Genomic DNA, 25996 nt, shown 5'->3' with positions numbered 1-25996 from the left:
TTAAACTTGATTTACAGATCTGACAACTCCCAAAAATTGAAATGTGAAAAAATTAATAAATGTGTATTTCATTTCGCCAACAAGAAATAAGTAAAAGGTAAAAAACCTCATTTACTTTCAATGTAGAATTATTTGAAATACTTCAACCTGTCAAATAAATATCCTAAAAACTTCAAAACACAATGAATTATGATGAATAGCAATAGATCAATGTCTATAACAGAAGGGAGAAACTCTAAAGCCTCCTTGTATCGACACACAAGCATGGTCTACCTCTTATGTTTTTGGACCAAACGACCTGTATTTTTGGACCAAAATCTATTAAAAAACATCAACCGTCTGGTCTTACCTTCCTGAGTAGTTCTTGCTGTGCCAGACTGCGTAGGGCTAGGAGAGTATTGGTCTGGACACTCGGGTGATTGTCAGAGCATGCGACATCGATGAGACTGAAAAAAACCAGCAACATCAACTTGGGGGTATAGGTGAAATGGGGTTCAACGTCTCATTCAAAATTATTTCACTTACACACCACCATACACAAGTGTATTTATGCTTCTTATAATGTTCTGGACTTATGCCAGTTTTATAGTGTCAGCCCACTGAGATACCATGCTACAGTTTAACATGGATACTTCACTCAGACACATTATACACACTCCAAGACAACCAAAACTTGTTTTATAATAAAATGCTGAGCTCTAGCTTTTGATGTCTTTGATGTAACAAGGCCAGGAGATAGATCCATTGACCTGTGAAGATACAGGGAAGAATAGGTTTTCAGCAACCCATGCTTGCCTTAAAAGGCGACTTTGCTTGTGAGAGGTGACTAAAGGGATCGGGTGGTCAGGCTCGCTGACTTGGTTGATGCATGTCATCGTATCCCAATTGCGTGGATCGATGCTCATGATGTCAATCACTGGATTTTCTGGTCCTGACTCGATTATTTATAGACCGCCGTCATATAGCTGGAATATTGCTGAGTGCGGCGTTAAACAACTAACAAACAAACAAACAAAACGATAGATCCATCAATCTATTATTTAGGTTTAAAAAAGTAAAAGAATTGGTTCTCAGGCAATGGTTTTTGAAAATACAGTACGGGCGGGTGGTGTCTTTTTTGGGGGTTGGTTATACTAGTATGTAACCAAATAAACAGTTGTGTTCAATCAACCTGGGAAAGGGCCTCCCATAAATGTATTCCTTGATGAGTTAGAAACTGGAAAACAATATTTGACTGGCGTTTGACTGTCAAAGGATTTTTTGTTTTTTTCTAAAAATGGAAATAAAAACAAATCATGCGTCGCACTTTATAATGATGTGGGCGGTGCCTGAGAACTAGGACTATTATTTTTTTTAGCCTTAAATATATATTATTTTACAGGTTGAAATAATGGTATGAAAACTAAATAAACTTTCAAAACATGGATCATATTCTAAACCAAGCAGTTAGTTATTACTTAAACTGGAATCTATTGGTACTTTTCTCATCAGAACTTGGGTGGTAGGGGAGCCTCTGTAATAATGCTGGAATATTGATGAAAGCGGCGTAAAAAACACACTCACTCACTCACTCACACTACACTTACTGTTCTATGACCTTGTGTTGTTTGATGTCTGGAACCAGGACAGGAGAGTGCATCCCGAGATTCCCACAGGCACCTGAAACAGTTGGATGTCACCATGTTGAAATCATGTCTTTCCTTGCAGTAAAACCTTCTCAGGTGACAGGACACCATTTCATAGTGCTACCACTACCGTCACTCCAATATTAAAACACAGACTTGAGGTGGTCTTGTCCCTAGAGAATACTCATTAGATACCATTGAAATAAGTGAACATTCTCAGAAACTGACTGAGTGAAAGCAAAAAAAAGAAAAGAAAAGGGTTCCAGGGTGACTTTGGACGTGTGGCCTTACACTTGCGACTCTTCACATGTGACCTCAACGACCTCACCGTTATCCATTCACAATGAACAAAACGAGGTCAAACTAGTACGATTTAACATCTCACCACCTCTTCTCTTTATCTTCACCCCATGGGTAATAATTTCATCTACCATACACCGATGTACTGATGCATTGCAAATTTACACCTCAGGATACAATACAAGATATGTTCTACTATGTATCAATTCATGTCTTAATTCTGTATAGCTTTAAAAAAACGTTTTAAATATTTTGCAATAACCAGCCTCACCACCATCTGAGCTAGCATTACCTTACTGCCTGTACCCCCAAAAATGGCTAAGCCTGATTTCATGGTGTCATTATGTGTTTAGATTAACTCTTGACGCATGCAGAACACAAACAGGTCGACCACAATAACCTCCAGTTGCTGTGCCATGAGAAAGTAAAAAACTATGTACGCTATTTATTTAAGGACCGACTGAATATTTTTTCGGTTCATTGAGGTATGAATCGAAAACCTGATGTGCAAACTGTATGAATCCATCACACAATCCTTATAATTAAATTTGACAACCAAAACATGTGTTATCTACAATAGTTTAACCAACAATAGTTTTATATATCAAAGCAGACAAAAATGAAGAGATTGATAAACATTCCAGGTGTAGGAGAACATACTGTGGCGTGACATGAATCAGGTGATTGTTTAATTTATGCACATAACTTGGCAGGCCCACAAAGTAAGTAGCCAATCAGCGGAGAGTAGGAACAAAACAAAGTTCATAAAGCCTGTCAATTAAGGCAAGAGGTGAGAAGAACTGCAACAGTCAGACTGTAACAGACCGGAAGAAATATGTCTGGGAGAAGGGGGTTGTTTCAAATGACATGGTCAGTTATCAGCAGATTTGAACGTTAGTTCCCTGAGAACAGGAAGATACAGTTGGAAAAATGCGGGTTAGAAATGAAACCCAGGCGAGCATGCAGACATAAGACAGGTAAGTGAGCCTGCATGTTTTCTGTTTCATTCCTTCTCGGCCTTTGGTCTCAAAGGGTAGTTTGGAAACGAATATGCATGAATTTTGCTGAATGTCCTGTACATGACGATACACGTGAGCGGAAGGGAATTCCCTCGACTATAATATTTGGATCCCCCGACATTCCGTAGCAATAAAAGTAGTCCGCTTCAATGGGCGTGGCTAAATTTTTTACATTCATTGGGACAATCAATGAACGCAAAGAAAATTTAATTATATCGTATTCCGACTCAGGTACCCCGGTAAAAAAAATTTAAAATATTTGGAATTCCCCAACATTCCGTAGTAATAAAAGTAGTCTGCTTCGTTGGGCGTGGCTTAATTCTTTACATTCATTGGGACAATGAACACAACGAAAATATAATTATGTCGTATTGTGACTCGGGTATCCATGAGGTAGGTTCATGGTGACACTGCTAGTGCCAATGTGATGTACTTACTGGCTGCATTAGACTTGGTCTTGGTGAGAGGATCTCGGAGTAGTCGGACCAGGTGAGGGATGGCAGGCTTCAACTTGGTGTACAGGTCCCCGCTGTGATACCCAGCATTACCCACAGCATAGCTGGCTCCCTGGGGGTAGGGAGACAGTAACAGTACAAGAGTGATCTACACCAGTAACCAGCTAGCAAGGGTTGATCCAGCATTTCTATAAGGGAGGGGTCCAAAATATCAAAATCCTCTCTGCCTGCAACATACTACATTAGGTTTTCAAAAGGGGTCCGGATCCCCTGGACCCCTCCTCTGGATCCGCCTATGGCTAGTCACGTCTGAGGGAGGGATGATGAGACATGGTAACAATGAATGTTGTGATATACACTTGTAACCAGCTAGTCATACCTGGCCCCACTTGCACAAAGGGATCTTAGCGCTGTGACTATTGTTGAAGTATGGGAGTTATGATCATCTTAGCGCTAAGATCGCTTTGTGCAAATGGGCCCTAGCAGAGTGGGAACATTTGTTCAATAGTTCATCTTCGACATGCATCATGAGAAACTTGGATAAACAATAACTTGTTTATTTTCATGCTACTGTGTCATTGTGTGTTTGATGAAAATTGACTGACTTGGGCTTATCAGTACCAGTATACAAATCAGTAAATCAGTGAAAAAAAATTCTTTTGATGGATAGTACTTCTTATAAGATGGGTTGTACTTCTTACAAGATGGATTGTACTTCTTACAAGATGGATAGTACTTCTTACAAGATGGATTGTACTTCTTACAAGATGGATAGTACTTCTTACAAGATGGATAGTACTTCTTACAAGATGGATAGTACTTCTTACAAGATGGGTTGTACTTCTTACAAGATGGATAGTACTTCTTACAAGATGGATAGTACTTCTTACAAGATGGATAGTACTTCCTACAAGATGGATAGTACTTCTTACAAGATGGATAGTACTTCATACAAGATGGACTGTACTTCTTAAAAGATGGATTGTACTTCATACAAGATGGATTGTACTTCATACAAGATGGATTGTACTTCTTACAAGATGGGTTGTACTTCATACAAGATGGATTGTACTTCTTACAAGATGGGTTGTACTTCTTACAAGATGGACTGTACTTCTTACAAGATGGATTGTACTTCTTACAAGATGGATTGTACTTCTTACAAGATGGATTGTACTTCTTACAAGATGGACTGTACTTCTTACAAGATGGACTGTACTTCTTACAAGATGGATTGTACTTCTTACAAGATGGATTGTACTTCTTACAAAATGAAAATATACTCCTTTTAAGATGGACTGTACTTTTTACAAAATGGATTATACTTCTTACAAGATGGATTGTACTTCATACAAGATGGACTGTACTTCTTACAAAATGGTTTATAATTCTTACAAAATGGACATTACTTCTTACAAAATGGTTTATAATTCTTACAAGATGGACTGTACTTCTTACAAGTGTAATCAAAAGCTTCTGGAAATATGTAAACATTCATGAAGTGATCTACATGTTTTACCTTTCTGACATTTGAATCTTCATCTTGGAGCCGAGCTATCAATCCTGCCAGTATTTTGTCCCTGTAAACAAACACACCCAATATTTCATTCAAACTTTAATAGACCTCTCTGAAGAAAACAACACACTACATCACATCACTGATCCCATTCTTGTCTGCAAGATGACACTGGTCTGCTTTCAGAGCATTTAATATGTTCTATGTACAACAGCTCATCCCCTCATCAGGTTTGTTTGTTTGTTTGTTGTGTAACGCGGTACTCAGCAATATTCCAGCTACATTATGACGGTCAGTAAATAACTGAGTCTTGACCAGGCAATCAGGGATGAGAATGGATATGTTCCTTTTCAGCTGAAACTTCTATTGAATGGAGCGTGGTCCATAATTTGTGGGTGTTAATGACGGGTCTGGGATCAATTTTAACAAATTTGTGGCCACTAAAATTAGTTGAAATTTGCGGATCCGAGGACCCATAAGGATTCTCACCCCTGGACAATCCAGTGGTTGACATCACAAGCATCAATCTTCGCATTTGGGATATGATGACATGCATCAAACAAGTCTGACTACCAGAGCCTGGTAGACGCCTTTTACGACAAGCATGAGTTGCTGAATACCAATTCTGACCTGGATCTTCATGGCATCCCTAATTAGATTTAGTGTTGGAAGACCTAGCATTCTAGTGGATGCTCTGGTGTAGGTCAAATGATTTGGTTGGTTTGTTGTTTAATGCAACACTAAGCAATATTCCAGCTATAAGACGGCGGTCTGTAAATAATCGAGTCAGGACCAGACAAATCAGTGATTAATATGAGCATCGATCCACACAATTGGGATCGATGACATGCATCAACCAAATCAGTGAGCCTGACCACCCGATCCCGTAGTAACCTTTTATGGCAAGCATGGGTTGCCGAAGACCTATTCGACCCAGGATCTTCACGGGTCATACACACAGGGTACGACATCCTATAGTCTGATGGATGCACCATACACTCACCTTTGTTTGAGGACAGGGTACATCTGAGCATCATGTTTCATCAGATTACCCAGCAAGCTGCATGTCCGAGATCGGACAGCTGTGGACACGTTGGTGATCATCTTGACCAGGGGTTCATAGTCACCTGAAGTGTAGAGAGGGGTCCAGTCGGGGAGTGAGTTTAATGCTGGCGTGAATGGCACATTAATTCTTACAAAACATGGGCACCAATTTTAAGGTCTTTATAGGGCCTTTTCAAAGCAATGATCACACTTTTCAAGGCAAACAACATAAGATGTTAGTTTGTTTGTTGTTTAACGCCACACTTCAGCAATATTCTAGCTATATGAAGGCCTGTAAATAATCGAGTCTGGACCAGACAATCCAGTGCTTGACATCATGAGCATCGATCTACGCAATTGTGATAAAATGACGAGCGAGCCTGACCACCTGTTAGTCTCTTCTAATGACAAGCTTTGTCGCCTCTTATGACGAGCATAGTTGCCTCTTACAGCAAGCATGGGTTGCTGAAGACCTATTTTAACCTTGATCTTCATGGGTGGCTAAAAATATGACCCAGCTGTTCTTTCAATAGAATTCTTTTTTATTGGAACTTTCTTGACCTACTTACTGCTCCATTTGTACATCAAAATACACCACAAGCATATTCCACACATCACGGTTTCAATATTACTTTTGACCAAGGGTTCGATCCCCTGTCGCGTCATACCAAAAGACGTTAAAAGATGGTACTTGTTGTTACCCTGTCTGGCGCTCGGCATTAAGGGGCTAAAACAAGAACTGGTCGGCTCGGAGTCAGTTTACTGTGTCTAAGTGGGGTATTCATGTTAAACTGTGGCATGGTATCTCAGTGAGCTAGCACTATAAATCAGCATCAGTCTGGACTAGTACAAGCAGCCACACAAACACATACACGTACATGCACGTCGCTATATAAGTCCAAAAATCTTGGACGCAACGTTAAACCCCATTTCACCTCCCCTCACATCTTTTAACAATTTTCATAATCATACATAATAAATAAGTAACAAATTCTTGTATATCTATTTGACAGCATAGTAATAAATTCAAGACTTTTCTTAAATCTTATTGAATTTTAAGGGGTTTTTTTAGGTTTATTTAAATTTATGTTCTTTTCAAGGCAAGAGTGCTGATCATGTTTATGATGTGTCAGCTTGTTGGAGAAAATCAAAACAGTTAGTTCTGACAGGCATAAAGCCAGATGATTGCTCTGTACTCTAAATGAACTAATTTCAATGGGTAGATGCCGTTTTTGTTGTAGTTCAGCAGTGACCTCATAATCTGTTTATATGGTATACTAACTGGAGCAAGGCCGCAGTGTGAGATGTCAATAGGCCATGAAGCTCACCTTTATTACCCAGAAAGACTGACTTGACGAGCGAGAGATGCTGCGGAGACATTCTGACCAGGTGGCTGCAGATAGTGATGGCGTCACAGACGACGGAGATTGGGTGGTCTTCCTGGACGACAGTCACCAGGAAGGAAACAGTCTGTACAGGGGAGATAACTCTGACTATGTAATTGGAGTCACATTCAGACGATTATTCTCTGTTGTAGTTTCTATACATTCACAATGACTTACAATAGTCAACATACTAAAATTGTTTTGCTAAGAGAGTGTTCTTGGAAGTAATCATTTTCATTCCACATTTTCTAATGTACCTCTGAATTAAAGCAAGCAGAATTTCTGCTTCAGACGACTGGGCCACCCGTGCCCCCCTATATATGAAAACCATATGAAAACATGTTAATAGCCAATTAATATAACTGAATTTATTTCAGAGACCGTTAACTGAAACTGTCCACTCCAAATCTGCACAGGAAACTGACCTTCTCTTCCTTAATAGCTGAGGCGAACTGTTCCACAAATATCCTGTTGGCAAGCACGAGTCTGGCAATGAGGCCCATGGGGGTCTCGAGGTTCTCCTTGGTCAGATAGCAGGTACAGCCGGCCACCAGTCGGGGCAGGAGGTCACATGTGTACAGGCAACTTAAGCAGATATGCTTGTGTTACTTTACAAGTGAGGAGGTCACATGTGTACAGGCAACTATAGCAGATACGCTTGTGTTACTTTACAAGTGAGGAGGTCACATGTGTTACTTTACAAGTGTGGAGGTCACATGTGTCACTTTACAAGTGAGGAGGTCACATGTGTTACTTTAAAACTGAGGAGGTCACATGTGTACAGGCAACTATATCAGATACGCTTGTGTTACTTTACAAGTGAGGAGGTCGCATGTGTTTCTTTACAAGTGAGGAGGTCACATGTGTTACTGTACAAGTGAGGAGGTCACATGTGTACAGGCAACTATATCAGATACGCTTGTGTTACTTTACAAGTGAGGAGGTCACATGTGTACAGGCAACTATATCAGATACGCTTGTGTTACTTTACAAGTGAGGAGGTCACATGTGTTACTTTAAAGTGAGGATGTCACATGTGTTACTTTACAAGTGAGGAGGTCACATGTGTACAGGCAACTATATCAGATACGCTAGTCTTACTTTACAAGTGAGGAGGTCACATGTGTTTCTTCACGAGTGAGGAGGTCACATGTGTACAGGCAACTATATCAGATACGCTTGTGTTACTTTACAAGTGAGGAGGTCACATGTGTACAGGCAACTATATCAGATACGCTTGTGTTACTTTACAAGTGAGGAGGTCACATGTGTCACTTTACAAGTGAGGAGGTCACATGTGTACAGGCAACTATAGCAGATACGCTTGTGTTACTTTGCAAGTGAGGAGGTCACATGTGTTACTTTAAAGTGAGGAGGTCACATGTGTTACTTTAAAGTGAGGAGGTCACATGTGTTACTTTAAAGTGAGGAGGTCACATGTGTACAGGCAACTAAATCAGATACGCATGTGTTACTTTACAAGTGAGGAGGTCACATGTGTTACTTTACAAGTGAGGAGGTCACATGTGTACAGGCAACTATAGCAGATACGCTTGTGTTACTTTACAAGTGAGGAAGTCACATGTGTTACTTTAAGAGTGAGGAGGTCACATGTGTACAGGCAACTATAGCAGATACGCTTGTGTTACTTTACAAGTGAGGAGGTCACATGTGTTACTTTAAAGTGAGGTCACATGTGTACAGGCAACTATACCAGATACGCTTGTGTTACTTTACAAGTGAGGAGGTCACATGTGTTTCTTTACAAGTGAGGAGGTCACATGTGTCACTTTACAAGTGAGGAGGTCACACATGTAATTTGTTAATATGGTGGCAATATGTCCGACTGACAACTCACTGTTGTATCTCTGCAAGAAGTTCCTCGTTAGCATCCACAGCAAAGGGGAAACAGCACAACTGAGTGATCTCCAACAGCATGTCAACAGCAAGCTGTTTGCCTTCAGAACCAAAACTGGAAAAAAGTACATCGACATGGAAAGTCTTGGACTGTGTCATGTGCTTCAGGCATGTCCTTCGACATCAACCACACCACCCAAACAACCACTCCATCCCCTTTTGGAAGCTACCAGTGTTATACACTTTTTGCTGCCATCTCCTACCCAGAGTCTCTCATGGGCAACCTAGTGCCTCTGTCACAGGCCAGCGAGACACATTTCATTCAACAAATTACACACATTTTTCATTCATTTCATGTTTGGAAATTCGACACATTTAGGTGAGAATATGTGAGGAAATGGTGAACTTTCATTGAGAAAATATCCTAAGATGAGAAAAACTATTTCCATATTTCTCCTTTGTTTACATTGATTGTATGGCTCCATGTGCTGTCATGGATTTTGTTTGTTTGTTGTTTAAGGCTGCACTCGACAATATTCCAGCTATATGACTGCGGTCTGTAAATAATCGAGTCTGGACCAGACAACCCAGTGACGTCATCATAGGGCCAGAGTGTGACGTCATCACAGGGCCAGAGCGTGACATCATCACAGGGCCAGAGTGTGACTTGTGTAGGCCCATGTTATAATTAACACTGACTCCTGCAACGTCCACCATCCACTTACTCAGACGCCACGAGGGCTAGGAACTCCTTGTGTAGCACGTGTACCTGTTAACATGTTATAATTAACACTGACTCCTGCAACGTCCACCATCCACTTACTCAGACGCCACGAGGGCTAGGAACTCCTTGTGTAGCACGTGTACCTGTTAACATGTTACAATTAACACTGACTCCTGCAACATCCACCATCCACTTACTCAGACGCCACGAGGGCTAGGAACTCCTTGTGTAGCACGTGTACCTGTTAACATGTTACAATTAACACTGACTCCTGCAACATCCACCATCCACTTACTCAGACGCCACGAGGGCTAGGAACTCCTTGTGTAGCACGTGTACCTGTTAACATGTTACAATTAACACTGACTCCTGCAACATCCACCATCCACTTACTCAGACGCCACGAGGGCTAGGAACTCCTTGTGTAGCACGTGTACCTGTTAACATGTTACAATTAACACTGACTCCTGCAACATCCACCATCCACTTACTCAGACGCCACGAGGGCTAGGAACTCCTTGTGTAGCACGTGTACCAGTTAACATGTTACAATTAACACTGACTCCTGCAACGTCCACCATCCACTTACTCAGACGCCACGAGGGCTAGGAACTCCTTGTGTAGCACGTGTACCTGTTAACATGTTACAATTAACACTGACTCCTGCAACGTCCACCATCCACTTACTCAGACGCCACGAAGGCTAGGAACTCCTTGTGTAGCACGTGTACCTGTTAACATGTTACAATTAACACTGACTCCTGCAACGTCCACCATCCACTTACTCAGACGCCACGAGGGCTAGGAACTCCTTGTGTAGCACGTGTACCAGTTAACATGTTACAATTAACACTGACTCCTGCAACGTCCACCATCCACTTACTCAGACGCCACGAGGGCTAGGAACTCCTTGTGTAGCACGTGTACCTGTTAACATGTTACAATTAACACTGACTCCTGCAACATCCACCATCCACTTACTCAGACGCCACGAGGGCTAGAAACTCCTTGTGTAGCACGTGTACCTGTTAACATGTTACAATTAACACTGACTCCTGCAACATCCACCATCCACTTACTCAGACGCCACGAGGGCTAGAAACTCCTTGTGTAGCACGTGTACCAGCGTGAGCATCACCACGCTGTCGGATGCAGCAAGGTTGGGTATACACTGGTATGTCTCCTGCAACATCAACATACAGGGATGAGGATGGATTTTAAAAACAAATACTGTTAGCCAGGGCTCTGAGGGAATACAGATTTATGTGTAATGGCATGTACCATGTGAAGTGAGATGAAATGGGGTTTAACGTCATGTCCAAGATTATTGCACTTATATAGCGACGTTCATGTGTGTGTGTCTGCTTATACTAGTCTAGACTGATGCCGATTTATAGAGCTAGCCCATGCCCCATGAATAACATGAATACCCCACTGAGACACAGTATTCTAACTCCGAGCCGACCAGTCCTTGTTTTAGCCCCTTTATCCAAGCACCAGGCAGGGTAACAACAAGTACCATCTTTTGATGTCTTTTGGTATGATGTCACCCGAGATAAAACCGTGGACCTTCCTCTCTCCAGACAACGGAGGTGGAATTCATGAACCATGTGACCACTGAAGAAACCAAATCCACAGAATTCAGCAAATCTGCAGAAAATTCTCATCCCTCAAAATACATTGTCAATTTTTGTTTGTTGTTGTTGTAATCAGCAATATTTCATCCATTTGATGACAGCCTACATAATCAAGTCTCGACCAGACAAACCAGTGATTGATATCATAAGCAATGTTCCATGATGTCAGGGTACAGTGAGACCAAATAAGCCAAGTCACTGATCCTGACCACATCATTGGTTAAAATAAACCATTGAATGGGAATTTTGTAATTCCTATTTGGGAATTCGTACTGACATTGGCTGCACTGACATCTGAGCAGTCCTTGATAAATCCCTGTAGACAAAGGGACATAACTCCACACCACAATAATGTGACGTTTCATTAATCTCCACATCAGTTGATCCCTAGGAATTTGCTGGGTTTCAGAAAGTTTTATTGTATTCATGAACAGAGATCAAGTGTAACACAGGTCTACATTACCTTAGCAAAGACCGAGACAGCCATCTGCAGTGCTGCCATCAGCCCCTGGGGGGACACGAGGCCCCAGTCTGGGGGTACAAACCCGGGGGCTGAGTCCCCGTCGGCCTCGATGTCGTGGATGGGCATGTTGGTCTCTGGGTTGTGCACCTGCAGGGCCTGGGCCACGCGGTGCCACAGCGTCCCCCAGATCCCACTCTCAATGTACAGCTGGGCCACCGGCACGTCCGACTGAAACAACACTGCCAGCTTTGAAAAGGTGAGGTGAGGCGGGGTGGAGGGAGGTGAGGTGGGGTGAGGTGAAGCGAGGTGTGTGGTGTTGGGGTGAGGTGAGGTGAGGCAAGGCAAGGAAAGACGAGGTGTGTGGTGTTGGGGTGAGGTGAGGTGAGGTTACGTGAGGTAAAGTGAAGTGAGGTGAAGCGAGGTGTGTGGTGTTGTGTTTGGGTGAGGTGAGGTGAGGTGAGGTGAGGCGAGGCAAGGCGAGGCGAGGCGAGGCAAGGCGAGGTGTGTGGTGTTGGGGTGAGGTGAGGTGAGGTGAGGTGAGGCGAGGCGAGGCAAGGCAAGGCAAGGCAAGGCGAAGTTTGTGGTGTTGTGCTATGTTGGGGTGAGGTGAGGTGAGGTGAGGTGAGGTGAGGTGAGGCAAGGAGAGGTGAGGCAAGGGGAGGCGAGATGAGGCATGTGGTGTTCTGTTGGGGTGAAGTTTGGTGAGGTGAGGTGGGTTTTATTGCACTTATATAGTGACAGGTGTGTGAGTGGTATTCTATGATTCATGCAACCAACAAATACCATCAGTAAGGAGTTTCCTCCAATACTCAGTATGCACCTGTGTGCACACTTACACTTACTCTCACAGCTGTGTGGATGGCAAGGAGTCTGTCTGCTCCATGTGTTGCTTCAATTTCAAGGACTTCTCACCTCTTAAAGATGCACTGCCTGCAATCTACTTATTTTTAAATACATGTTTCTTCTAAGAGACAATGAATTTGAATAAATAGAGTTGGAGCTTCATTGAAAGGATTAGCCTAAAACCATAATACTGAAATACAGTAATATTATCGGGAAGCAGTTTTTCAGGACTGATAGAGCAATGATCGACAAACCTACCTGAGCTAGGAGTTCACACAGTAGCAGCAACAGGCCGTCAAGGACACCATAGTCAAAGGGACATCGCACACAGATCTAGTGGAACACACACAGAAGTATAAATGTCACTACGATGAAGAATCCAACCTGATACTGAAAAGCAGAATTCACATGCTCTCTCTATGTTCTGCCAACATATGATGGTATCTCTTGTAAGAGGTTTGTTGGTATCACACACTGGTCCCGATTACTGCACCTTGGAACATAGTAAGACATTAGGCTACTATGGCTTAAAAAAAATGAAAGAATTGGTTCTCAGGCAATGGCTTTTGAAAATATAGTGCAGTTTTGTTTTTTTCCATTTTGGTTGTTGTTGTTCAATTAAGAATTGACCTTCACTTTGTGTGAGATCATTGGAGTATGAACCTTCATAGAGTGAGGGCCAAATTGTATGAACATCGGAGCTTGCGACATCAATCACAAACTACTTGCCTCAGAAACCCAACAGACCTCGGTCCATGAAGACCTAGTTACTACAGGCCTCAGTAACCCAACTGAGCTAGGTCTGTGAAGACCACATTACTACAGGCATCAGCAACCCACCTGAATAGTAACCGAGTTACTATAGACCTCAGTAACCAACCTGAGCTAGGTCAGTGAAGACCTATTTACTACAGGCCTCAGCAACCCACCTGAGCTAGGTCTGTGAAGACCACATTACTACAGGCCTCAGCAACCCACCTGAGCTAGGTCTGTGAAGACCACATTACTACAGGCCTCAGCAACCCACCTGAGCTAGGTCCGTGAAAACCTAGTTTCTACAGGCCTCAGCAACCCACCTGAGCTAGGTCCATGAAGACCTTGTTACAACAGACCTCAGCAACCCACCTGAGCTAGGTCCGTGAAGACCACATTACTACAGGCCTCAGCAACCCACCTGAGCTAGGTCTGTGAAGACCACATTACTACAGGCCTCAGCAACCCACCTGAGCTAGGTCCGTGAAGACCACATTACTACAGGCCTCAGCAACCCACCTGAGCTAGGTCCGTGAAGACCACATTACTACAGGCCTCAGCAACCCACCTGAGCTAGGTCCGTGAAGACCACATTACTACAGGCCTCAGCAACCCACCTGAGCTAGGTCCGTGAAGACCACATTACTACAGGCCTCAGTAACCCACCTGAGCTAGGTCTGTGAAGACCACATTACTACAGGCCTCAGCAACCCACCTGAGCTAGGTCCGTGAAGACTGACAGACACGCCTGCAGCATGTCCTCGGGCTGCACCTCCACGGACACACCACAGTACACCATCTGACTGAACAACAGCGCCGCCGCAGCCTACAAGCAACAAGCATAATGAATCAATAGGTTCATATTCCATGGCTGTGTTCTGAGTATCTGATGAGGCCTCATCATTAACACATCCAATTTAAAAAAGTTTGTTTGTGCAGACTTTGACAGAAGTGTACTTATTGGGTTGCAAAACTTTTCAAACATCTCCTTATTTACTGAATTTTGTCAGTGAGTTGGGTTTAACACTGCATTGAACAGTATCTCAGTAATATTACATGTGGGGGTTTATATTACTCCATAGTCATGGACAGAAAATCAAGAATATGTTCCAGAATATCCTAATGTTAAATATGTCCAGCAAAATAACTTCTTGTCAGTTTTAAGTTTGAAGAAAGGGCTAAAATAACACAAGTCTGAGCATGCGTAGCTGTATACCATATAGTCTAACCACGGAGCATGGGAAAGGTGCTGAGGCACAGCCAGAGTGGATCTTAAGCCTGGAATCAGGGGCACACCAACCTGGACCTCACAATCATTATTCCATGTTGTTTTAAATAAACAGTGAGTGGGTGAGTATGGTTGTATGCCACTTTTAGCAATATTCCATCAATATCACGGTGTGGGACACTAGAAATAGGCTTCACACATTGTACCCATGTGGGGAATCAAACCTGGGTCTTCGGCGTGAAGAGCTTTAACCAGTAGGCTACCCCACTGCCCCTTTAAATAAACAGTGAGTGAGTGAGTATGGTTGTATGCCACTTTTAGCAATATTCCATCAATATCACGGTGTGGGACACTAGAAATAGGCTTCACACATTGTACCCATGTGGGGAATCAAACCTGGGTCTTCGGCGTGAAGAGCTTTAACCAGTAGGCTACCCCACTGCCCCTTTAAATAAACAGTGAGTGAGTGAGTATGGTTTTATGCCACTTTTAGTAATATTCCAGCAATATCACAGTGGGGGACACAAGAAATGAGCTTTAACCACGAGGCTACCATCCCCGCCCCTTTAAATAAACAACAGACCAGCAGGTGTTTAAACACGTCACAATGCACTCACTGTGTGACTGGCTACAGTGGAGTCCAGGAAGAATGACACCATCATGCCAGCAGTGTCCGCTATCCTGAAAACATAAGTTAGTCATTTAATGTCAGGGAACTAGACTTAACTTGTTGATCTTAAGTTACAGTGGCCTTAATTTGGAATTAGTCTTATAGTTGTCTTTGTTAGGAACTTAGAAGTTGGAAGAACATTAATACATGACACTTTTATATGGATAAGAACTTATTTTATTATTTGTCAAAGCTTTTCAGAGCTACTTCTTGCTCCTTCGCCAGGTGAACACTGAGCACGCCTTCAGTGTACTTAATTGGCTTCTCTCCAGTTATCCACTAAAAAGTGTCATGCATTCAGTCTTCAGCTGGCACAACCTCCATCATCATCATCATCATCATCATCATCATATGATCATAATCTTCATATCATATCATCATATGATCATAATCATCATCATCATCATCATCATCTGTAACAAGGAATTCAAAGAGTCATTGAATCATCATCATTAAACTCCATCGTTATCATCATCATCCTTATCAACATGAGCAGCACTGCCTGCAGTATGGTTGAAGTTGTCTTACACAGGTGGTATGGTGTGGAGCTGTATGATGATGGTGCTGAGGGAGTGGAGGACCATCTCCGTCACGGTGTTCACTTCCATGTCCGCCACCTCAACCTGCAAACACACATCTCCTCATCACACATGGAAACACATCAATATCTTCTACCACACATAACAACACATCTTCACATGATAAACTTTACTCAGCTAACAATTCAGGTAATTCAAACAAATTCTTAAATTTGAACATTCTAAAATTGGTTTGTTGTTTAATGCGCACTCAGCAATATTCCAGCTATATGATGGCGGTCTGTAAATAATCGAGTCTGGACCAGACAATCCAGTGATTGACATAATGAGCATCGATCCAATGGGATACGATGATATGCATCAACCAAGATAGCTAGCCTGATCACCCGATCCCTTTAGTCGCCTCTTACGACAAGTCAACTGTGAACGTTTTATAAAAAGATATCTGCACAAGAACGCATCTATTTGTCGTGACGATGGGGATGTTGTGACTCACCTTGCCCATGAGGATGCCGATGAGAGACTCAATGTGGTGCACGTTGTTGGCCATGAAGGAGCAGAAGTTGTGGGAGGTCTGGCAGCAGTTGTACACCACCTGCACACACAGAACCCTTCTCATGAAACAATCCTGCAAGGATTTATCTAGAATTCCAATGTCTTTGTTTGGTGTTTGGCAGTATACCGGCTATAATGACGGCGGACTGTAAATAATTCAGTCTGGACCAGACAGACCAGTGATTGACATCAAGAGCATCGATCCATGCAATAGGGATACGATGACATGCATCAACCAAGTCAGTGAGCCTGACCACCCAATCCCGTTAGTCGCCTCTTACGACAAGCATGGGTTGCTGAAGACGTATTCTACCCCGGATCTTCACGGGTCAGAATTCCAATGTAAGCACGTTCGCCAAGCAAATTGAGAAACTGTTCCAGTCAAATGCAATAATTAACAAATTACCAGTAATCATCTCTCTCTTATTGGTTCTGTTAACTGCGAAAAGTCACCTCTACAAAGCCTTAAAACAAGTTGAACAACATTCATGGACAATTCTTATTCCAAGTAGGAAATGTTGACTTACATTTGCCGTAGTGTGCTGAATATTAGTCTCGGAGCATGTCTATATAAACCCCTGTACCATTCAATTAACCTCTGTATAGGTTTAACCTCAATGCCATGCAAAACTATCCACAAGATGACTTATGGTGAGGTCTTTGATAGGTCATAGATCTAGTCCCATGGACTTTGACAAAAAAGATTAACTTGATCCTGGTACAACGAATTTATCTTTCCCAGATGTTTTAATATGACATTGTAAAGAATTAAACCAAATTCAAAATTGATGGAACACAGCTATTTCGATTAAACTGAGGTTAACTTGCGCTATGTCATGTGACTTTTATTGACTCAGAAAAAGCGTGTGTCTGTTTGCATCAAAAACGGGGCATTATGGATTTAATCTGCCTCTCAGAAATCCACGTGCAGCCTGACTTGCTCATGACGGGTATAAGGGATTTATTCACCTGCTGAGAAATTTGTTTCCCTCCATGACAGGATAGACAGTATTTTATCAAGAATATGTGGACCAATCAGATTTCATCATTCTGACATTGAGGTATGATAAGATCATTTATATCTGTTTTAGGAAGGTTTGCCCACAACTATAAATGGTAAGTTGATCCCTCACCTTAAGGATGGTGCTACAGGCAGACGGGTGTCGTAACAGTAGGAGGAATTCATCAGCAGACCCCTCAAAGCCAGCGGTGGCAAACTTCTCTCCCAGGTAGTGGGCGATCTGTAGGCAAAACAATAAACAAAACGATGCTGATGCTGCCACAGGCTTCCATGAAACTGTTGTGTATTTTCCCTGCAACATTTACTCATTCACGATTTTCCAATTATTTTTCACACCATCATAATTTCCTCATTTACCAAGTTCTAATCTAACCATATTCTCTATTAGTTGTACTCCCACCTTTCTCTTGCCGTCCACTCCCTCCTGCGCCTCGAGCACCACGAAGACGAGGGATGAGAGACTGCCCACAGACAAGTGGATCAGGTGCTCGTAGCGGTCAGCGGCAGCCTCCTCGTTACCCTCCGCTAGCTCTGCAAAGAACAGGTAATACATAGTCATACAGTTTGAATGACTGTTTGTGGTCTAGTAACACACTCAGCAATATTCCAGCTACATGACGACGGTCTGTAAATAATAAAATCCGGACCGGACAATCCAGTGATGGACATCTATGCATTTGGGATACGATGACATGCAACAACAAAGTCAGCAAGCCTGTCAACCCGATCACGTTAGTCTCCTCTTATAACAAGCATGGGTTGCTGAAGACCTATTTCTAAAACAGATGCAGTAATGAAGATAATTTATTTGTCTAACTGACGAATGCAGGTGTTATCAACAGCAGACTGTCAGTGTTAGGTTGCCTGGAGCTGGTGGACTCAGGGTTACAACAGGCGGTTTCAGGGTTACAACAGGCGGTTTCAGGGTTACAACAGGCGGTTTCAGGGTTACAACAGGTCCCCCGCATTTTGTATTGTGTGTCAGACTTGGTGACTTGGGCCCACTTGCACAAAACGATCTTAGTTAAAGTATGGGAGTTAAGATCATCTTAGCGCTAAGATTGCTTTGTGCAAGTGGGCCCTGGATGTACACTGACAGATGTTGCTCAAATGTCAATCATTTTCTGGAGTTGACTTGATTATTTACAGGCTGCGGTTACATCTGAAATATTGCTCAGTGTGGTGTTGAACAACAAACAAGTGATATCATATATAACATCCCATCCCATCCCATGTGGGAATTATGAAACACAATCAACCAAATCACTGAACCTGACCTCCTGGGCTCCCTTCCACAAAGTGATCTTAGCGCTACGACTATCGTAAGCCAGTGTTAAAGTATGGGAGTTACGATCACCTTAACGCTAAGATGGCTTTGTGGAACAGGCCCCACATCCATGAAGCCAGAGCTACAGATAAGTAGCGTATTTGCGTAAAATACCACCCCAAAATATTCAAAACCCAATTACTTTCAATTAACTTGCATACAGAAAAGTATGTATTTTATGAAAAACTCAAAATATAAAAACAGCATGCGTAAATACCCAATGAAGCATTTTCAGCATCTGTACAACGGAGCTAATTTCCGAAACACAATTACAAGCCAATTTACTTTCCGAGTCCAGCCTATATTTAGAACCGTTATATACATCTAAAACATTATTTCATTTTTTTTTAAATCTCAAAATGTTTACTCATTTTGGGAAAACCCCAAAAAAGTGATGAATAGATGAGTGAAGAAATATTTGTTACCTAATGAAACATGTAATAAACCAATTAAAATAGAAACCGTTGAGTAAAAACTCAATTCCTTAAAAAATTTCTGGAGTTCTGATTTAGCCACCATGTACGACAAACATAGATTGCTGGGGGCCTATTCTAACCTGGAGTATCACTTTCCTGGAAAAAGGAAAGTTCCTCAGAGGAGATATGCAATTATAATCACCTGTTCACATATATCTCTGATAAACTACAACCAGTTTACCCATAAGTATGAGTTGGCAAGTCAAGGATGTGAAGTCGACTGTAATAATGTAAATAATTATAATGCGCCAAACTCACACCCTAAAGCATGCTCAAGGGGCTTCATTATTACCCCAGGCAATGAATCAGAGTGATCTTGATTTTCATTCTGAGCTCCCTGGGAAGTATTCAATTCAGCTGCCTAGAAGGTAAACAGTCTCATCACCGTCTCATCCTACTGGGTACCCATGAACTGAAGCATATTTCAAACAAAGTCACTTGCCCATGCATGCTCAAGGTGCTACATTGTTACCCCAGTCATTGAATCAGAGTGATCCTGATTTTTATTCTCAGCTCCCTGGGAAGTATTCAATTCAGCTGCCTAGAAGGTAAACAGTCTCATCACCGTCTCATCCTACTGGGTACCCATGAACTGAGGCATATTTCAAACAAAGTCACTTGCCCATGCATGCTCAAGGTGCTACATTTTTACTCCAGTCAATAAATCAGACTGCTCTTGATTTTCATTCTCAGCTCCCTGGGAAGTATTCAATTCAGCTGCCTAGAAGGTAAACAGTCTCATCACCGTCTCATCCTACCGGGTACCCATGAACTGAAGCATATTTCAAACAAAGTCACTTGCCCATGCATGCTCAAGGTGCTACATTTTTACTCCAGTCAATAAATCAGACTGCTCTTGATTTTCATTCTCAGCTCCCTGGGAAGTATTCAATTCAGCTGCCTAGAAGGTAAACAGTCACATCTCATCCTACCGGGTACCCATTCACTGCTGGGTGAACTGAGGCATATTCAAACAAAGTCACTTGCCCAAGGAGACGCCACATATGTTACATGTGATAGTGTGGGGCAGGACAGAAGCCCTTGAAAATATCAGAGTCACACATCAAACTACTTTCCGCGATCAACGCTATTGATTTGTGACCTGTATGCTGTTCACAGGACCACGTGCCACAACGTCTACAGACTTTTCTTGTTGGAGTAGGTGAGCTGCATGTCCTACCTGTGAGTTTCTTCAAGGCCGGAGGGTCTGCACGGGTACAGTCCAGCAGCTTGTCAATGGTGGCAGTGTGTTTAGAGGCCACTGCTAGAAAATACTGGTTGGCAATTCCTAGACACTTCCTGTCCATCGCCTCACTCAGATACACTGTACACTGTGGGAAAAAGCAGACATTAGGGGGATGTACTCACATCAAGAGTTGAGATGAATAAGTGAGTACCGTATTCGACGTAATAAGCGCCCCGCTCTAATAAGCGCCCATAGCGATATTTGCTGATATATTGGCTAGTGAACAATCCCAATTAGCACACTTTCCGATTGATCAATGTACATACATATTTATTCGCGTATGAAACAAACTCGTGTGTTATATGCACCCTTAATTATGGGCAATTAAATTCTGGAAAAATATATCTCTCGTATATAAACTGTTCAGGCTGTCAGTATAAACCACAAAGTTTACCCTGCACCTTCTTTTTTCGACAAAATAATATTCTAATAAGAGCCCCTATTTCTAATTTTGAGAGCGTCCTGGGCGCTTATTACGTCGAATACGGTAAATCCAATTTACTGCTGCAAAATGGTGCGGACTCCCATGTTATTCTGTTTGGTGGTGATGACTACTGGCCTGAATTTCGTATCGCAATTTATTGCAATCATGATTCATGTACTGTGATAAATATCACAATTTATTACCTACGAGGGCAAACATATCGCGGTTCATAAAAATCGTATGTGCCCTAGGGTCATATCACATCATGAGACAACAGTGTGTTGTTTACGTCATCTGCACGGCATTGTTGACGTCATTCGAATATTATTTTGACGTGTGGTCGGAATGACGTCACGCTAGAAACGGCGTCATAGCTGAAGATTGTGGACGTCATTCGACAAATTGTGGTTCCGCTGCTGTTGCGACTTGCAATCCTTATAGGTAAACAATAAAATTCATCTCTGTACATATGTATCTTCTTCGGTTATAAATAGAACATTATATCTGTGTTCATGTCATACCATGTTTACGACACTAGTGCCTAAATTCAGATATTAAGACACTCATGTCGTAAACATAGTATGACATGAACAATTATATAATATCCTCTATATATTGCACACGTTCTTTCATCTGTAACTGGTTATGAACCTGAATAAAAATCTTCCCCAGCGCAACTTTGACAACTTTGTATTTTGTTGGAGGTTGATTTGGTCACAAAGGATGAAGTATTATACACATTATATACAGGAAACTGGTCGCAGACAGTTTTGCTTTTTACAATCACAGGAAACAGCTCATTTCATAATTTCAATTCAACTTGTCCAATGTTGACACTTATGTAATCTTTGCCAACAAGATGAAAATCAATCTCATTAAAAGTTCTTGCTGCCACTAAACAAAGATCTGAGGACATCCTATTACAGGTCACGTCAGAACAACCTTTCATAACCTTTGACCGACCACTGAAATGACTTACAAGAAGTCCACATTAGCCAATTAGAAAGCAGCTTTCTTGAGCTTTGAGGCATTTGTTTCAACCGGGTGACTTCCATTTCAGACTACGTTTGTTTCGATTGTATTTACCATATCATACAGTTTCAATAAAATACATGCAAAGCTGCTCAAATTTGATTTTCTTTTGATCATGAGTGGTAGTAATTTACACATGGTAATGTTGAAATTTCTTTTTCTCAAATTATTAGGGTAAAGAAAAAACAAATCAGTCATATCTCAAATTTTACTTTTTATTTGTTGTTATGGTTATCATATATATTCAAGGGAAACTTCAGTTCCAAGGTTTAATTCAACTCTAAAATCCATCTAAAATGATACACTGAAAACTATCGATATTTATCACAAGAATTGCTTGCAATATCAATAGTTATTGCAATAGTTTCTTTTAATATCAATAGTTATTGCAATAGTTTCTTTCAATATCAATAGTTATTGCAATAGTTTCTTTCAATATCAATAGTTATCGCAATAGTTTCTTTCAATATCAATAGTTATCGCAATAGTGATTTCCGGACCAATGGTCACCCCAAGTACTGACCAGCAGGGTTTGTTCCCGGAGTCTCAGATCCTCATCTATCTGGAGAGACAGCAGCTTCGGTACCAGCCCCAGGAACTGCAGCATGTTGGACAGGAACTCCTGGGCCCTGGAGAATACATGCAGTGGCTGGTTCAGTGGTTTAGTGGTTGGTGGGTTAGTGGAGAAGTTGGTTGGTTGGTTGAGTGGTTGGTGGGTTAGTGGAGAAGTTGGTTGGTTGGTTGAGTGGTTGGTGGGTTAGTGGAGAAGTTGGTTGGTTGAGTGGTTGGTGGGTTAGTGGAGAAGTTGGTTGGTTGGTTGAGTGGTTGGTGGGTTAGTGGAGAAGTTGGCTGGTTGGTTGAGTGAGTGTTTGGTTGGTTAGTTAAGTGGTTGGTTGAGTGGTTGTTTCAATGGTTGAGAGATTGGTTGGTTAGTTAAGTGGATCGTTGAGTGGTTGTTTCAATGGTTGAGAGATTGGTTGGTAAGTTAAGGAGTTGGTTGAATGAGGGAGAGGCAGGTTGGTTGAGTGTGTACTTGATTGGTTTAATGAGCAGTTAGTTGGTTGAGTGTTTTTCATTGTGTAAATGGTTGACTGAGTGGTAGGTTGGTTAGCTGAGTGGTTGGTTGTGTGGTTGGTTAGATGAAGGTTTGTTGAGTGGTTGTTTGAGTGGGCATATTCGTCTTAAACATAGCTGAAGTAATCTATTTTTACTTACACTTCCTTGCCGACCCTGTCACTCCAGCTGATCTCGCTGGCGAAGTAGGCATTGACCGTGATGACCAGGTCTATCAGGATCTGCTGGCACCAGGGTTGCTGCAGCAACACACAACATTATACTCACAGTGCAAAAAAGTACTTTTCTACCTGTTGGAAGAAAACTCACCCAGTGAGTTATTCCATCCATCAATCCGTCCATCCATCCAACTGTCCATCCATCCAACTGTCCATCCATCCATCTGTCCATTCATCCATCCATCCATCCATTCATTCATCCAAACTAAGTCACCTATCTAAACACTAGTCATGCTCAGTAGCCACAATTATTATAGAAGTTGGCTAATGACAAGCATGAGGAAGAGACTGATTCTGCTCTAACCAGTTCAGGCAGATCAACACTAAGTTAGCTGACACAAGTGAGTAGGTCTAAGGTGACACAGGTCATTGACATTTACCACTTTGGTCACCCTTACTCATATTTTCCTGACATAATCAGGGCAAATGACTACAAAAATGAAGGGAGGTAACTCTTATTCTGACTAACTTTGCATGATCATTCATAAATCAAGAGGGGGCACGGGTGGCCTAGTCGTCTAAGGCACCGTGAACCGCTGTGCAGAGTTGCATCCCTTGGGCATTCCAGAAACCTATGATTGTGGGTTTGAATCCTGGTTCACCCTGATTATGTTTCTAGTTTTGTCAGCACCATACCCATGCTCATGGGTTTCACCGCAGTGGTAAACGTCTGAGACCTGCATCACTTCGGGCTTTCCTCCCACGTCAAGCTGACATGCTGTGATATAACTGGAATACTGTTAAAAGCGGCGTTGAAAACAAAACACTCACTCACTCATTCATACATCAAGAAGAAGAATTTTGGCAGATCAAGTTTGACTTCTGACAAAGACAATATTGTACCTGTTTGACTTTGGGTTTTTCCAAAATCTGGGTGAGGGTATCAAACACTCGGCCTGGCACGGACATGGACTTGACAAATGACAGAACCTTGAACACATCGCTGAAACACGAGATATACAAAATAACAATGTTTGTTTCTTGATTAATGCAGCAGTCAGTAATATTCCAACAATATCACACCAGTCTGTGAATAATCTAGTCCAGGACAGACAATCCAGTGATTGATATCATGAGCACCATCCCATACTGTTGGGGTACAATGACACGAAATCAACCAACTCCATAGCCTGACTACCCAATCCAGTTGCCTCTTTTGACAAGAATGATCAACCACACTGCAATTCACCTTGACTTAAGGGCGTTTTTGTTTGGAAAGTGCTGAGCGCCAGGCAAGGAAACAGGTACAATTATTACCTTAACACTTACTTGTTACAATAATTTTAAATCATTGTCGAAGTTGTATCCTTGCATTTCTCTGATGTATCAGAGATGATCAGAAGGGCAAATGAAAGCAAATTTACTAGGACAAGGACTTTTATCTAAGACTTAAAAAAAATAAAAGAATTGGTTCTCAGGCAATGTTTTTTGAAAATATAGTGCGGGCTGGCGGGCATGCAGGCAGGCAGGCAGGCGGGCAGGCAGGCAGGCGGGCGGGCGGGCAGGCGGTCAGTGTCCTTTTTTTTTTTTTTTTTGTGGGTTGTTCGAACTAGTATGCAACCAAATAAACAGTTGTGTGGCCAGATAAACAGTTGTGCACTATCAATCAGTGAAAGGGCCTCCCTACATAAATATATTCCTTGATGAGTAAAATACTGGAATATAGTTTTTGGCTAAAGGATTTAAAAAAAAATGGAAATAAATATGAAACGTGCGGCGAACTTTATGATGATGTTGGCGGTGCCTGAGAACCAAGACTAATATTGATTTAGCCTTATTTTCTGATTGTGGATTTTGGCTCTGGTTCATTGATTCTGTGAATAAAACAGAAAATAGCAGTGTAGCCTTATAAGACGTATGGGACGAAGGAAATGAGGCAGCATGAAGCATCATCCCTACCAAACGTACTGGTATTCTTAAGGAATGCAAGGAATGATTCCCGTCTCTTCATCAAAACAACGAAGAATGTTTCCCTTTTTAAAGGTATTTTTCATTCATCACAAACTTTTCTATTACAAAACACAAATATTGCTACATTCTACAATGAATTAGGAAATTACTTGATTCTGATTGGTCAATCAGAGGCTATTAAATCACAATAAACCCCCTCTGATTGAAACAGCTGATTTGACGGCCGCATCACTGCAGAAGCTAATATTAATAGAATAGTATTTTTTTTCAGTCATTGTCGGTAGGCATATTTAATGAATTATATATACAATTATAGGTTACAAAATGCATGGTTGCGGTTACTACAGTATTCAAAGCATGTGTGGAAATACATTTCGTGCAGAAAACACAATAGGAATCTACAAAGAGAATGTATTTACATTTTGGAGACAACAGAGAGCTTGGAATTTGGTGCTTTTCCATATACGACTGTGACGTCATATCTTTTATGTCACAATTGTGACGTCATGTTTAGAACGAAAACCTTGCAAAGCTTGCTTAGTTTTCTTTAGGGATGCCCACCTCATGTTAGCTTACCAAATTGCCGTGCTTATATGCTTTCAATGCCTGTCATATGTTCGAGTGAAGTATTACTTTGTTATTTAGTCATGGTAG

General features: G+C 41.8%; 1 protein-coding gene across 1 annotated transcript in view; it reads right to left on the bottom strand.

The window, feature by feature from the left end:
• Positions 1 to 25996, bottom strand: part of LOC139456246 (serine/threonine-protein kinase 36-like) — a 46351-nt gene that overhangs the window by 3043 nt on the left and 17312 nt on the right. The window contains exons 13-33 of the mRNA XM_071237858.1: positions 24275 to 24374; positions 23355 to 23452; positions 22663 to 22768; positions 20618 to 20768; positions 18035 to 18165; positions 17747 to 17854; positions 16555 to 16653; positions 16048 to 16142; positions 15467 to 15530; positions 14337 to 14447; positions 13127 to 13201; positions 12026 to 12253; positions 11005 to 11108; positions 9203 to 9316; positions 7770 to 7929; positions 7288 to 7429; positions 5919 to 6042; positions 4919 to 4979; positions 3382 to 3511; positions 1587 to 1659; positions 350 to 446 (exon numbers count right to left, since the gene is read on the bottom strand). Coding sequence (XP_071093959.1) covers positions 350 to 446; positions 1587 to 1659; positions 3382 to 3511; positions 4919 to 4979; positions 5919 to 6042; positions 7288 to 7429; positions 7770 to 7929; positions 9203 to 9316; positions 11005 to 11108; positions 12026 to 12253; positions 13127 to 13201; positions 14337 to 14447; positions 15467 to 15530; positions 16048 to 16142; positions 16555 to 16653; positions 17747 to 17854; positions 18035 to 18165; positions 20618 to 20768; positions 22663 to 22768; positions 23355 to 23452; positions 24275 to 24374 — 2371 coding nt within the window. The remainder of the gene's footprint in view (positions 1 to 349; positions 447 to 1586; positions 1660 to 3381; positions 3512 to 4918; positions 4980 to 5918; positions 6043 to 7287; positions 7430 to 7769; positions 7930 to 9202; positions 9317 to 11004; positions 11109 to 12025; positions 12254 to 13126; positions 13202 to 14336; positions 14448 to 15466; positions 15531 to 16047; positions 16143 to 16554; positions 16654 to 17746; positions 17855 to 18034; positions 18166 to 20617; positions 20769 to 22662; positions 22769 to 23354; positions 23453 to 24274; positions 24375 to 25996) is intronic.

This window comes from Haliotis cracherodii, unplaced genomic scaffold (assembly GCF_022045235.1).
Source record: "Haliotis cracherodii isolate W230 unplaced genomic scaffold, xgHalCrac1.p SCAF_11, whole genome shotgun sequence".
Lineage (NCBI taxonomy): Eukaryota > Metazoa > Mollusca > Gastropoda > Lepetellida > Haliotidae > Haliotis > Haliotis cracherodii.
The sequence above is the reverse complement of the archived record's forward strand: the minus strand, read 5'-3'. Positions and strand labels throughout refer to the sequence as shown.